Here is a 13,528-nt window from a genome sequence, read left to right on the forward strand (position 1 = left end):
ACTTCTTTGCTGGGAGGTGCCAGAGCCTGGCCCAGGCTGCCCAGAGCGGGTGTGGAGTCTCCTTCTCTGAGACATTCAAACCCGCCTGGACCCACCTGTGTGATCTGCTCTGTGACCCTGTGTGAGCAGGGGTTGCACTGGGGGATCTACAGCCTGGGATTCTGGGATCTCACTCCACAGCTGCTCCCACAACCATCTGACACATCAGCAGCAATTATTTTCCTCCACTTAGATGCATTTTCTGTATAGTGAGAGTTGGGATAACGCTCTGCACACCCCTGCACTTGTGCTGTTAGATGAGCAGCGGGGCAGCGAGCTGAACAGCTTGGCACCTCTTTTATTAATAACTCCAGATTTTTTTGTGCTGCCGAGGTTATTCCCAGTGCCATTTGCCGCACAGACTTAAGAAGTGGCAGCAACGCGCTCCAGCAATAAAAATATAAACCCACCAGACAGCAGTGAACAGCAAAGCAAAGACAGTGATTCGACTGACGGCTTTAAACATCGTGGAGCTCCGGCACTGCAGATTTCCAGGTGCTGACTCCTGGAACACCCCGAGGGGATTCCAGCTCCTTATTCTATTAACCTTGACACTCATGAGAAGAGACAAGCTGGAGGCTGCTTGGCTGCCTTCCTTCTCACTCCCCGCCCCAGAGCACAATTATGAATTTATCAACCAAAAAGGAAGGTGAACAGTATTTTTGCAGCTTTCACTGATTTAAAGATACCACAGTGTCACTTTTCAATGGTTTCATCTCAATCCTTTGTTGGTGTTACAGCACAGTCAGTGATACACACAAAGCCCTAAGGAAGGGTGGAAGGATGTAGTCACAGAAAGCACCACTGTGTTTGTTGAATCGTTGAGAATTCAAGCTCGGAAAAAATCAGTTTTCCCCATCGGCTGCTTGTAGCGGAAGGGGCACAAGGAGAGGTCTGTATTTATAAAGCTTTATAAAGTCCGTGGTCCTCTTGTGGCTGTAAAAGCCAAATCTCTGCCTGCTGCAGAACCAGGTGTTGGCCGCAGGGTCTGCCCCCCATCCTCGAGCTCTTCCCCCTCTCCAGCGGGACTGAGAAGACAATATGGGGATAAATCAGCTGGAGTTTGGGGCCTCTTGCTGCAGCAGGAACCCCAAGGGTCCCAAAAATGCTCTAAGCAGAACAGGGCGCCGAGGAAAAGGGACAGCGGGATCGGAGAGTGCTCCTGTTCACATTTAAACTCGCTCAACCAAGCGGTAGCCAAGCAAACCTACCTTGCGGCAAACATCTGAGCTCGCTCGTCAGCCTCCGCGGTGACGCAGCCGTGCGGGATGATCCCCAGGAGATTATCTCCCGAAGGCACAGTCTTGCCTTTCCCTTTGCGCGGGGAGCACAATCGGATTTAGGAGATATTTTCTGATTTGCTCGGGCTATTTCCAGCTTGCATTTCCGCAGCGTGAATATGCATTTGTGGGAGTCCTGACCACGCTCTCCACAGCGCTATTCCTGCCGGGTTTTCTAAAAACCACTTGTGCACCTACAGGAGCCGTCTCACACATGCTACATCATCTCCAGGTACAATCAAAAATCTCAGCTTGTGCAAAGAACGCTTAGATGTGGCTCAGGTTCAAGCGTGACTGTCCTCTCCCTGCTCATCTCCATCTGCTCTTTGAGTGGCAAGGTGAGCCTGCGCCCAGGGAAAAAGGTTTTTATTATTATTTATTATTGTCTGATCCCTTTCCAGCACGGCTCTGGGTAGCACGCAGCCAGGACCAAGGGGCGCAGCGGGACGGCGCTGGGAGCTCACCAGAAAGCTGCTCGAGAAACTGGACCGTCACCCTTGGCAGCAGAGCCATCGTTAATGCCAGTTCACTAATTAATTTTGAGCTTGCTCGCTCCCTCGTGTGGTTTCGGGAGAGCACGCGGGGCAAGACGAGGCGCGGGAGCTGCTGGATTGGCTCTGAACCTGCAAACGCGCTGGAACCCGCGGGCGCCGCTGGAAAATCAGCATCTTTTAATAACTTTCAGAAGTGGGGATTTCTTTCACAGGCCACAATTCATCACGCCAAAGAATTAGCAACCCGAGTGAGCATCACTATTTGCCTTTTACATCATAAAGATCTGTTTGTCAAAATAACCGTTTTTCCTCATTTTGCATTACTCATGGGAGTGGATTTTTCCTTTACTCAGATTACATGTGATACCTATTAGTCATCCAAAGCTGTTCATCAGGCTTGCTCAGCAGCCTGGAACAGCACAAGATAAAAAATCTTCCATTTTTCAACATGTTTTACAAATTCCATTAGCATGCAACTCACTCATCTGGTACGACAGCTGATCAGGAACAGAAAAACACCAATTAAAACGTATCATATATATGAGGTGACTTCCATTCCATCAATCCTGAAAAGAAAGTACGTTGATGGATTTATTAAAAAAATATTATGTGTAACCTCTGCTGCTGGACAGAGTGAAAGTGCCATTCTGGGAGCTATTAGAGCAGCTCCATGTCACAAAACAGCGTTTTCTTCTCAGCACTTTTCACTTACGCTTTGTTCTTAACCTTTAGTCTCCACTTAAATGTTCTTAGTCTTTGTTCTTCCATGACGCTGATCTCCTCGTGGGGGTAGGAAGGAGGGGATTGAGCAGTAAAACTGGGCTGGAAGGGACATTTCCCCTAATTCTGTGTTTTGTTTTTATCTTCCTTCAGGAAGAAGACATGAGGGACCTTTCTGACCCGCCTTGAGACGCATGTTCTGCCCTTTTTGCAATTTTTTTGGTCACTTTATAATGGAGGGACCCACCATCCCAGTCCCTTCAGGATGAATCTCACAGCATCGCACCCTCTGCAGAAAGAAGTGTAATATTTTACTTTGGTTATACACCAATCAGCAGGATCACAATTCCCAGGTAAATGTATTCGTAAAACAAAAGGAACTGATAATAACAGGCTCTGCAAAGCACGGTGAAGGCTGGAAATTGCTCCTTATTTTGGTGTTTCAGCTGTAATCGGGGATTGGCTCTGTCAACACAGCCAAGCACTAAAATCCGGATTGCAACAGCGCCGTTTCTATCTTGTTTTAATGACAGTGTATAAAAGAAAGGGAAGAAATACTGACAGAGCTGCTGCATGGGAGCGAAGAGGAGCCCAAATAAGGAATCCTCCACGTGGCCCTTCCTCTTCACTCCTCATTTTGAGGAGTGAATCGAATACTTGTACCCAACTGGCTAGGAGGACAGCAAGCCGCTGCAGTGAGGTTAGCTTTTAATAACAGAGCAATTTGCTAATAAATAACTCCCAAGTTCTTGATTTAATGCTTTCTATGTTATCTTGACATGATAGGGAGGTCATTTTAAGCTGTGGTTTGGCTCCCTCCGCTTTGCTTCACTAGTTCTGTGTTGTTTTTATTCTTTTCTTCGGGAAGGAGAAAGGCAGGAGGGACCTTTCTGACCCACCCTGAGCCGCATGTTCTGCCCTTCTTGCAAGTTTTTTGATCTCTTTCTAAGGGAGGGACCCACCACCCCGATCCCTTCAGGATGAGTCTCGCAGCACCACACGCTTTTCTCTCCAATGCACTTTACACATCTATATGCATTATTTAAGGTCTCTCCTTTTCAAAAGACCAGGGAGAAGGTTTGCCTGAGATTATTATTGATACTGCTTGCTGCATTAGACTGGGAAACGTATAGAAAAACATCAGGAAACTCCGCATTAACGCCTTATTTTGGATTTTATTAACCACACCTCTTCTCCAGGCCTTTTCATTCCAGCTGCCCCAGTGAGCTTAAACCCCCAGAGATACAAAACGGAGACACATCGTCCCGTGTATAAATGTACATTTTATTTATGTACACTTCATATATAGATAGATATAAGGGTATATAGATAGATATTTAAGGGTATAAGGTTACATACTTGAAGAGAAGGTGCCAAATTAATGTATACAGTGATTAAGTTAAAAAGATGTCCCGATCATTAACCCATCGACATAAATACTTCCTGACCACCTGCAAAACAAGGGGATATTTTTCAAGTTTTAGCTCCTTCTCCATGACAAGAGGGAGACAGAAGATTAAGTAATAACATCGTTTAGAAGCAGAGTGCTGAGTTTATATTTGACTAATAATTAACGGACGTATTTTAAGAAAGAAACTAAACAATTGTAACATCATCATTTCTTAGTACAGATGTATGTCAAAATAGTATAGGCATGAGTAGAAATTTCTAAAAATTGTAATGCATATGTAATAATTATCTGTGTTTGCAGCATTTATGGAGGACGATCCCCGGGACATTGTCAATAAAGAATGACACTTAACAGTATCATTGTCTCTGCTGTTAAGTTTATTTCTCCGTTTCATACTCGTGTAAAGTTAGATATAAACATGTATCCATAAAGGCGTTGCTATACTCATGTGTAGATATAAATATATATCCATGGAGGCGTTGCTATGCGTACAAAACACTCTCTAACGAGATGCAATTAAACGAATGATGAAAATTACAAGTAAATATGAAGGAATTAAATAAAAGCCGCCCCTCAGGGAGGCTCGGGGCGGCCGCCGGATGGAGGGCGGGCAGAGCCGGGCGCCGGGCAGCAGCACCGCGGGCTGGGGAAGGAGAGGCCGGGAAAGGCCGGTGCTCCGCGGAGCTCCGGGGCCCGGGCCCGGCCCGCCCCGGCCGGGAGGAGCCTGCGCGGGCGGCGGTTCCGCCCCTGGCGCCGCGGCCCGGCCCGGCCCGGCCATGAGGCTGACGCGGGCGGCCGTGCTGGCCCGGGCCAAGGCCGCTGCGCTCGATGGCGTCCGCCGCCTCAACTGCTGGTGGGCGACAGCGAGAGCGGCCCGGGGCCGGCGGGAGGGGGTGGGCATGCGGGGTGTGGGGATCTTGGGGGCGCTGGGCCTGGGGACACAGGCAGGGCTGGGGACACAGGCAGGGGTGGGGAACGCAGGCAGGGGTGGGTTGAACAGGCAGGGCTGGGCTGAACAGGCAGGGCTGGGCTATGGGGGACAGGCAGGGCTGGGCTGAAGGGACAGACAGGGGTTGGGACACAGGCAGAGGTGGGGGGGACAAGCAGGGCTGGGATATGGGGGACAGGCACGGTTGGGGACACAGGCAGGTCTGGGGTTATGGGGGGCAAGCAGGGATGGGGTGAGGGGACACAGGCAGGGCTGGGGGTGCTGGCAGGGGTGAGTTGAACAGGCAAGGCTGGGATATGGGGGACAGGCAGGGCTGGGTGAAGGGACAGGCAAGGCGGGGTGAGGGGACACAGGCAGGGCGGGGGGTGCAGGCAGGGGTGGGTTGAATAGGCAAGGCGGGGGTGAAGGGACGGGGAAGGCTGGCTGAGGGGACACAGCTATGGGGGGCAAGTAGGGCTGGAATGTGGGGGCCAGGCAGGGCTGAATGAGGGGACAGGCAAGGCTGGAATATGGGGAACAAGCAGGGCTGGGTGAGGGGACAGGCAAGGCTGGGTGAGGGGACAGGCAGAGCTGGGGTGAGGGGACAGATGGGTTTTGGGGCATCAGCAAGGCTGGGTAAGGGGACAGGCAGGGCTGGGATTATGGTGGGCAAGCAAAGCTGGGGGTGAGGGGACAGATGGGTTTTGGGGCATCAGCAAGGCTGGGTAAGGGGACAGGCAGGGCTGGGGTTATGGTGGGCAAGCAAAGCTGGGGGTGAGGGGACACAGGCAGGGCTGGGGTGAGGGTACAGGCAGGGCTAGGATATGGGGAACAGGCAGGGCTGAATGAGGGGACAGACAGGGCTGGGATATGGGGGACAAGCAGGGCCAGGGTGATTGGCCAGATGGGTTTTGGGGGACAGACAGGGCTGGGTGAGTGTCAGGCAGGCCTGGGTCATGATGGGGGGGACAAGCAGGGTCAGGGTGGGGAGGACAAGCAGGGTCAGGGTGGGGGAGACAGGCAGGGTCAGGGTGGGGGGGACAGGCAGGGTCAGGGTGAGGGGACAGGCAGCCTGCGGGTGGCATAACAAGACCCACATGGGCCATGTCAGAGCAGCTTTGCTGGGGACAGGCTGGAGGTGGTGGGGGTGCGGGGACAGCAGGGGGGCTCCCAGTGACCCCCAGTGTGCTCCCAGTGACCCCCGCTCTCCTCCCGCAGGGGCAGCCACCTGACAGATGTAAGTACCAAGTACCGTGCCGCCTGCTCCGTCCTACCAGGACCAGCCCCACGGCTCTGGCTGCCATCGCGGAGCCCCAACCCGTGCCAGAGCGGAGCCTCAGCGGGGAGGGGACACGTTATGGGGTTGTTGGGGTGCGGAGGAATGTGCAGGCCTGGGTTTGGGCTGGCCCGCTGCCAGCGAGCTGCAGTGCTTTTCAGGCCTGATTAGCATCTCATACAAAAAATTTTTAAAAGAGTGGTGGGTTTGCTGTCATTTGTGGAGAATGCACAGGATTCCTCTCCAAGTCCCAGCACAGACCCGTGGAGAGCAGCACCCTGAGTCCCACCCCATCTGTTTGGTACTTTGGGTGACATCCTCTCGCTAGCAGAGGGCTGTCTGCGGTAAGAGGGATCCCTTCATGCGTGCAATGGCTGGAAAACCATCTCGGAGCCTGTGGAGTTGCTGGAGCAGAAGAGCGACGTGAGGCTGGCTGGCGTCTGCGCCTCCCCTCCTGCTGACTCTGCACCGGCTGCGGCAGCAAATCTCTGGTGCTGCCAAGCTTGGGTTAGACTGAAGCCACCCTAAATTCCTGTTCTTGCTTGTTTGTGATTTATGTTGCTTTTATTTTTATTGCTTTTTTTTCCTGGGTGTGCTAACTTGCTGTTTTGTCTCTTCCCACCCAGATATCGATATGCCGGGATTTGCCCAACATCGAGGTGATCACATTCAGGTGAACGTCGGGCCACGGGTTTTGGAGAGGGCAGGAAAAATGTCCTTTCTCTTATGTCTTAATGTCTTGCCCTGCATTTCTTACCACCTTTCTGTAGTTGTGTCTGAGCTGCCCCGCTCCTCATGCCTGATTCGGCAAGCGGCAGACACGCAGAAATGATTATTCCTCTCCTGGCTCCTCTGCACCTTTTCCTTTACTCCTTGAGAAAATAATCCCTGTTTTCAGAAGTGGATTGTTGCTCCCTAAGTCCTGTCCCGGGGTTTGGATGGGATCTTCTGGGTCTCCATGTAGGGCCAGTTTACTTGTTGAAATGCTTCTTGGAGCTCATACGGATGTTAATTTCCCTAAGCCCCTGCCCAGCACACCCATCCTTCACCTGTCCTGGGGATCTCGCAGAGCAAATGTGTCTGGAAATTTGAGGTTTTTTTTCCCTTGGGAACCTTATCTGGGTTCTCCTTAAATGAGTGAGAAACTGCGACAGAAAAGCATGCGAGTGTTTGGGGGAAGCAAAGGCTTCAGCAGAGAGGAGAGCCTCCTTTAGTAAATTATTTCCACTATTTAAGTATATTTTTGTTCTGTGCGAAGCCCCCAAACGCCCCTGTGCCGGGGTGAGGCTCCTTGGTGAAGCCGTTGCAGGGCAGGGGGCTGGAAAAGCGCTGTGGTCCCCCCAGAATGGCACAACACGGGAGGGACGGGCTCGCCGGGCCCTGACCCGCCCATCTCTTGGAGGCCTGGATCCAGTGCAGGGCCTCAGGGGTCAGTACTGGGACCAATATTATTCAATATATTCATCAATGACTTGGATGAGGGAATAGAGTGACTGTCAGCAGGTTTGCTGATGACATGAAGCTGGGAGGAGCGGCTGACACTGGAAGCTGTGCTGCCATCAGAGACCTGGACAGGCTGGAGAGCTGGGCGGGGAGAAATTTAATGAAATAGAACAAGGGCAAGTGCAGAGTCTTGAATCTGGGCAGGAACAACCCCAGGTTCCAGTGTAAGTTGGGGAACGAGCTGTTGGAGAGCAGTGTAGGGGAAAGGGACCTGGGGTTCCTGGGGACAGCAGGGTGAGCATGAGCCAGCACTGGGCCCTTGTGGCCAGGAAGGCCAATGGTACCTGGGGTGGGTTAGAAGGGAGTGGTCAGTAGGTCAGAGAGGTTCTCCTGCCCCTCTGCTCTGCCCTGGGGAGACCACACCTGGAATATTGTGTCCAGTTGTGGCCCCTCAGTTCCAGAAGGACAGGGAACTGCTGGAGAGAGTCCAGCGCAGCCACCAAGATGCTGAAGGGAGTGGAGCATCTCCCGTGGGAGGAAAGGCTGAGGGAGCTGGGGCTCTGGAGCTGGAGAAGAGGAGACTGAGGGGGGACTCATTCCTGGGGATCAATATGGAAAGGGGCAGTGTCAGGAGGATGGAGCCAGGCTCTTCTGGGTGACAACCAGTGATAGGACAAGGGGCAATGGGTGCAAACTGGAACACAGGAGGTTCTATTTAGATACAAGAAGAAACTTGTTTGGGGTGAGGGTGGCAGAGCCTGGCCCAGGCTGCCCAGGGAGGTTGTGGAGTCTCCTTCTGTGCAGACATTCAAACCCGCCTGGACACCTTCCTGTGGAACCTCAGCTGGGTGTTCCTGCTCCATGGGGGGATTGCACTGGATGAGCTTTACAGGGCCCTTCCAGTCCCTGACATTCTGGGATTCTGTGATCTCTCAGCGTGAACGGCATCTCGGACCTCGAGCCACTGCGTCAGTGCCAGAACCTGAGTGAACTCTACCTAAGGAAGAACAACATCGCCAGCCTAAATGAGCTCTTCTTCCTCAAGAACCTGCCCCGGCTGAGGGTGCTGTGGCTGTCGGAAAACCCCTGCTGTGGGTCAGACCCCCACCGCTACCGCATGACGGTGCTGCGGAACCTCCCCAGCCTGCAGAAGCTGGATAACCAAGGTGGGCAGGGGGAACTGGGACCCAGTGTTTTGCTGGTTCCTTGTGTTATGGTGTCATTTGACTCCTCCTTGAGTCAGGACCTGTTAGGTTGAGTGTCTCCTCTGTGAGATTCATCCCTTCTAAGTGGTTTTCTCCCTTCCCTGCAGTGCCCGAGTTCATGTTAGCTGGTAGAGGCTCGTTATAGCTGAGACAGTACCACTAATTAGTGGTTTTTTAGAGCTCTCTCCTTTGCTGTGGCAAAACAAAGATTCTATAATTTGACCTGCTGTTGTAAAAAAAAACCTAAAAATGAGAAGTTTATCTGCCTGGTGACAGCAATTTGGTGGCTTTTTGAGCCTTCTCCAGAGAAAAGACATGGCAAAGCGTGTTTGCATCCCTGATATCTTTCCCACTTTGATAGACTGGTGAGAACTGCCAGTGTTCTCCTGTGCAGGTTTTACTGCAGGAGGAGCACAAGGCCGGTACAAAGGATGATTTTTAGAGCCACCCCCTGCAGTGTAGCCCTGCAGCAGCAGTGCCTGCCCCGTTACAGGTGCCGTCTTCTTCCTGGGCTGCTGGAGTTCGCTGTAGCGCGGTTTTCTTTTTGCCTTTTGCAGCTGTGACGGAGGAGGAACTGTCCCAGGCACTGGTCGATGGGGAGGAGATCACAGCCCCACCAGCCAGGGGGAGCGTGGAGAACGGCTGTCCCGAATCCACGGGGTCCAGCGCTGTGGAATCCACAACGGAGACCGCGAGTGAGCTGCTCAACTTGAGCCTGGAGGAGACCAAGTGAGGGCTCGCTCGTGAGCTGGTGGGATTTTGGGGCTGAACTTGTGTGTAGCAGGACAGGACCCTGCCAGCCAACCCTGATATTCCAGGGACTGCTCTCACAGCTGGGGCAAATTCCCATTGCTCCAGTTACCGTGCTGATTTAGTAGCACTGGTTCTGGATCTGCCATATGGGCTCTTCTGTAGGTGGGGACTTAACTCTGCAGCGTGTCAGCTGTGTGGAGATGGATCCTCTTGGGAGTGTGAGCTCAGCCCGGCTTCTGTGACACTCTGGTGCGTGTCCTGTGCTGCAGCAGTGACTGTCCCCTGTGCGGGGCACTGGAGAGGCCAAACCTTGAATGCTGGGGGCAGTTTTGGGCCACTCATGCCAAGAAAGATCTTGAGGTGCTGGAGCGAGTTGAGAGAAGGGAATGGAGCTGGTGAGGGGCTGGAGCACAAGTGTGATGGGAGCGGCTGAGGGAGCTGGGGGTTCAGCTGGAGAACAGGAGCTGAGGGGAGACCTTCTGATCTCTGAACTGCCTGAAAGGAGCTTGGAGCCAGGGGGGTCGGGCTCTGCTCCCCAGGAACAAGCGCCAGGAGCAGAGGAAACGGCCTCAGGTTGCGCCAGGGGAGGTTGAGGTTGGATGTGGGGAACAATTTCTTCCCCAAAGGGCTGTGGGGCATTGGAACAGGCTGCCCAGGGCAGTGCTGGAGTCACCATCCCTGGAGGGCTGGACAGACAGAGATGAGGTTCTCAGGACATGGGGCAGTGCCAGGGGTGGGTTATGGTTGGACTCAATGATCTTGAGGGTCCCTTCCAACCAAAATGATTCTGTGATTCTCCATCAGCGTGGCAGCACATGCTGGTTTTTACAGGGTCTGCAGTCCCAGTTAGCACTGGGCACAGGAATGTCTCATCGCAGGTGGAGCTGGGAGCAGGCTCCTTGTGTCAGCTGGTTTATATTTTATAGCTGTGAAGCTCCTGCCACATGTGGGAGCTTTGCTAAAGCTGCTGTGTTCTGTAGGCAGTGATGGTGAATAGATGCACCTGGAGTTCTTCAGCGAGACACTTCTTGTGTGGTTGCCCGTGATTGGAAAGGGTTGGCCTGGCAGAGTAAGGTTCTCCCAGCTGGTCGTGATAACATCTGCTTTTCTTCCTTTTCTTCAGCAAAATTCGAGAGGAGCTTGGTATGAAGCCTGTTCCCAGGGATAAATTTTCCTCATTTTCACCTCGAGAGACAGACTGCAACCGGAAGAACAGAGTGAGTATCATTCAGAGACCAAACTGCATTTTATCATGTGCAGTCTGGGCCCCACCATTTCAGAAGGTTACAAAGGTCCTTGTGTATGTCCAGAGGGGAGCAACCAAGCTGGTGACAGGGCTGGAAGGAATGAGGACTGTGAGGTTGTCTGGTTTGGAGGAGGCTGAGGGGTGACCTCCTGGCTCTGCAGGTTCCTGAGGAAGAACGTGGAGAGGGAGGTGCTGAGCTCTGGAACCAGGGACAAGATGCATAGGAATGGTTCAGAGCTGAGCCAGGGAGGTTCAGGCTGGACATGAGGAAGCATTTGTGTGCTGAGAGGGTGATCAGACATGGAATAGGGTTCTAGAGACAGGGTTGGTGCCCCAAACCGGTCAGACAACAGCAGTAAAAATATGTTTGAACTTTTGTTCAGCCCTGGAATGGTCGGGCAGTTGGACTAGATGGCCATTGTGGGTCCCTTCCAGCTGAAATATTACATCTGTAAGACATCATGCAATGTAAAGAAATGCTGCTGGAGTTTGTCCTCTTGGTCTGTCTGCTCATGTGTGTCCCATAGCTGGGCTTGTGCTAAGAATACATAGCTGGGAGCAGCTGAAACAGAATGGTGGGAAGGAAACTGAGCTTAGGTGGTTCCTCAGACCTCTCCATGGTGTAACCTTGAGTGAGGATCATAGATCTTGGCTGTTCAGCTGGGAATTGGTGTCTCCTGGGCTCACTGCCACTCCTTTAGTTGGTGAGGTGAGATCTAGACCACTTTCTGATAGATTTCTCTTTTGCCTGTGGTCTCTCTTTCATTGATGTTTTAAACGTACTCGAGTGCATCTGCTTTGCAGCACCATGAGTAGAACCACAGGCTTTGGCCTTTGGGAAAAGCAGATACTAAACAAGGGGAGGTTCAGCTTGGACATGAGGAAAAACTTTCCCTAGAAGGACAGTTATTTAGAGAGGCTGCGGAATCTCTCCCTGGAGTTTTTCAAGACATGGTTTGACAGAGCCATGATCTGGAGTCTTCTGTCGGTGGGAGGCTGGGCTGGGATCTTCAAGAGTTCCTTCCAGCTGATGGTTTTGTGGTTCTACCAGCTCTTGCGATTCCCCAGCTCAGAGGGTTGCTGCCCTTTCCCATCCTACACACAGTCACGCTGGAGGGAGAGGGCGGCTGCTCCTCAATGTGCTTTTCCTTGCAGAATCCAGTTGGGAGGGTGGCGGGGAGCCAGAGGCGTGTGGGCAGCTTGTGTGGGACTGGGTGGACTGGTTTGCTCTGCATTCCAGTTCACACACCAGTCCCTGTGCGCGTTTGCCCTGAGGGCTTCCACGATCTGTCCCTGGAGCTGCAGGTGGTGGAGTTCCTAGAAAGAGCACTTCTTTGAAAATCAGTATCCTTTTCCACGCTGGCGTTAACGTGTTTTCTATAAAGCAGTGTCTGTTTCATCTCAACAGAACAACGTCCTCAACGCCATCCTGCTTCTCGTGAAGGAACTGGACGCGGAGGGGCTGGAGATGGTCCAGCAGGCGGTGGGGAGGAGGCTCCAGGCCTTTCGGAAGAAGGAGCTGCAGGAGGAGTGATGGTGCCTGTGACAAACGTCCCCGGAGCCCCCTGAGGGGCTGGCACGGGGGGTGCTGGTTGTCCCTGCAGCTCCTGACGTGGCCCCTGGCTCTGCATGTCCCCCATCTGCCTCTTGGGAGCTTTGCTTGCGTAGCTCCATTAATGTATCTCCCATCGCTGTTCGATGGGAGCTGCGGGGGAATGGGCAAAGCAGAAGGGAGCAGGGCTGCAGGGAGAGGTGCTGCCGCGCTCTGCGATCGAATGGTCACGGCAAAGCCGCTGACAGCCTGCAATGTCACCGCTTGCTGGTGGCTCCCTCAGCCTAACCCTCCGCCAGCCTCTTTGTGTGCAGCAGGCTCTGCAGGCAGCTTCCGCCACAAAGATTTGGTTTGTTTTGTGAAACCTTGTCGGGGAGACGCCGCCTGACGTGATCGCCAAGAACTGTCTGGTGCTGACTGCGAAGCTCAATGTTAAATTCTTAATTTATCTTCAACCCCTGACTTCCTCTGGTCCTCGTTAGCGCACGCAGCATCTGTTGGGCGGCCCAAAGAGCAGCTCAGTGCAGCCACGGTGAAACAAACACCTCTCCCAGCTCCTGAATGCTCAGCTGGGCTCTCAGCCCCACATACCCTTGCAGGCGTTAGAGCAGCTTAAAAACACTTCACGTCTGAGTAAAAAGCCGCTGTGCGTTTTGCAGTGAGGAGAAAAACACGGCGAGCGTTCCTGTCCGGTTTGCGCAGGCGTTGGGGGTGGCGTTTAACTGGAAAAGCTGCGTTTACTAAGATTTTATAGAGCTGTTAGACACCAAATCAACTGTTGGGACATACCAAATAAAACCAGCTATCCCTCGAGGACGTGTACATCGTGGCCGGGGTTCAGCAAATGACTCTTGAGCATTTATTGCTCCATTACGTCTGGTTCAGGGCTTGTATTGTTGGCTCTGCGGAGCAGGAGGAGGCTGGGGCCCCCGCGTCCTCCCGCTTCACCGGATCTGTGAAACGGCTCGTCACCCCGTCCAGTGCTGTTGACCCTGCCCAGGGCTGCTTTTCAGAAGCACTCTGTGATTTTTGGAACCTTTTATTTTTGCAGCCACAATTCCCTGCTGAGTGCAGGAAGCAAAAGCGCTGCTGAGCAAACCTCGCTTGTACCTGCCTGCGCAGGACGATGGCACTCGGGACATGGGACAGGAGCCATTGGTGCTGTGGGGCTGTGCAGGGCA

At 53.0% G+C, this 13,528-nt stretch overlaps 1 protein-coding gene across 1 annotated transcript; it reads left to right on the forward strand.

The window, feature by feature from the left end:
* Positions 1 to 4,645: 4,645 nt before the first annotated feature.
* Positions 4,646 to 13,160, forward strand: CFAP410 (cilia and flagella associated protein 410). The gene is made up of 7 exons (XM_065844419.2): positions 4,646 to 4,797; positions 6,091 to 6,109; positions 6,775 to 6,821; positions 8,528 to 8,757; positions 9,354 to 9,525; positions 10,673 to 10,766; positions 12,204 to 13,160. Exons 1-7 carry the CDS (start codon positions 4,721 to 4,723, stop codon positions 12,327 to 12,329), a joined length of 765 nt encoding a protein of 254 aa, XP_065700491.1. The 5' UTR covers positions 4,646 to 4,720; the 3' UTR covers positions 12,330 to 13,160.
* Positions 13,161 to 13,528: the final 368 nt, after the last annotated feature.

This window comes from Patagioenas fasciata, chromosome 9, assembly GCF_037038585.1.
Source record: "Patagioenas fasciata isolate bPatFas1 chromosome 9, bPatFas1.hap1, whole genome shotgun sequence".
Taxonomy (NCBI): Eukaryota; Metazoa; Chordata; class Aves; order Columbiformes; family Columbidae; genus Patagioenas; species Patagioenas fasciata.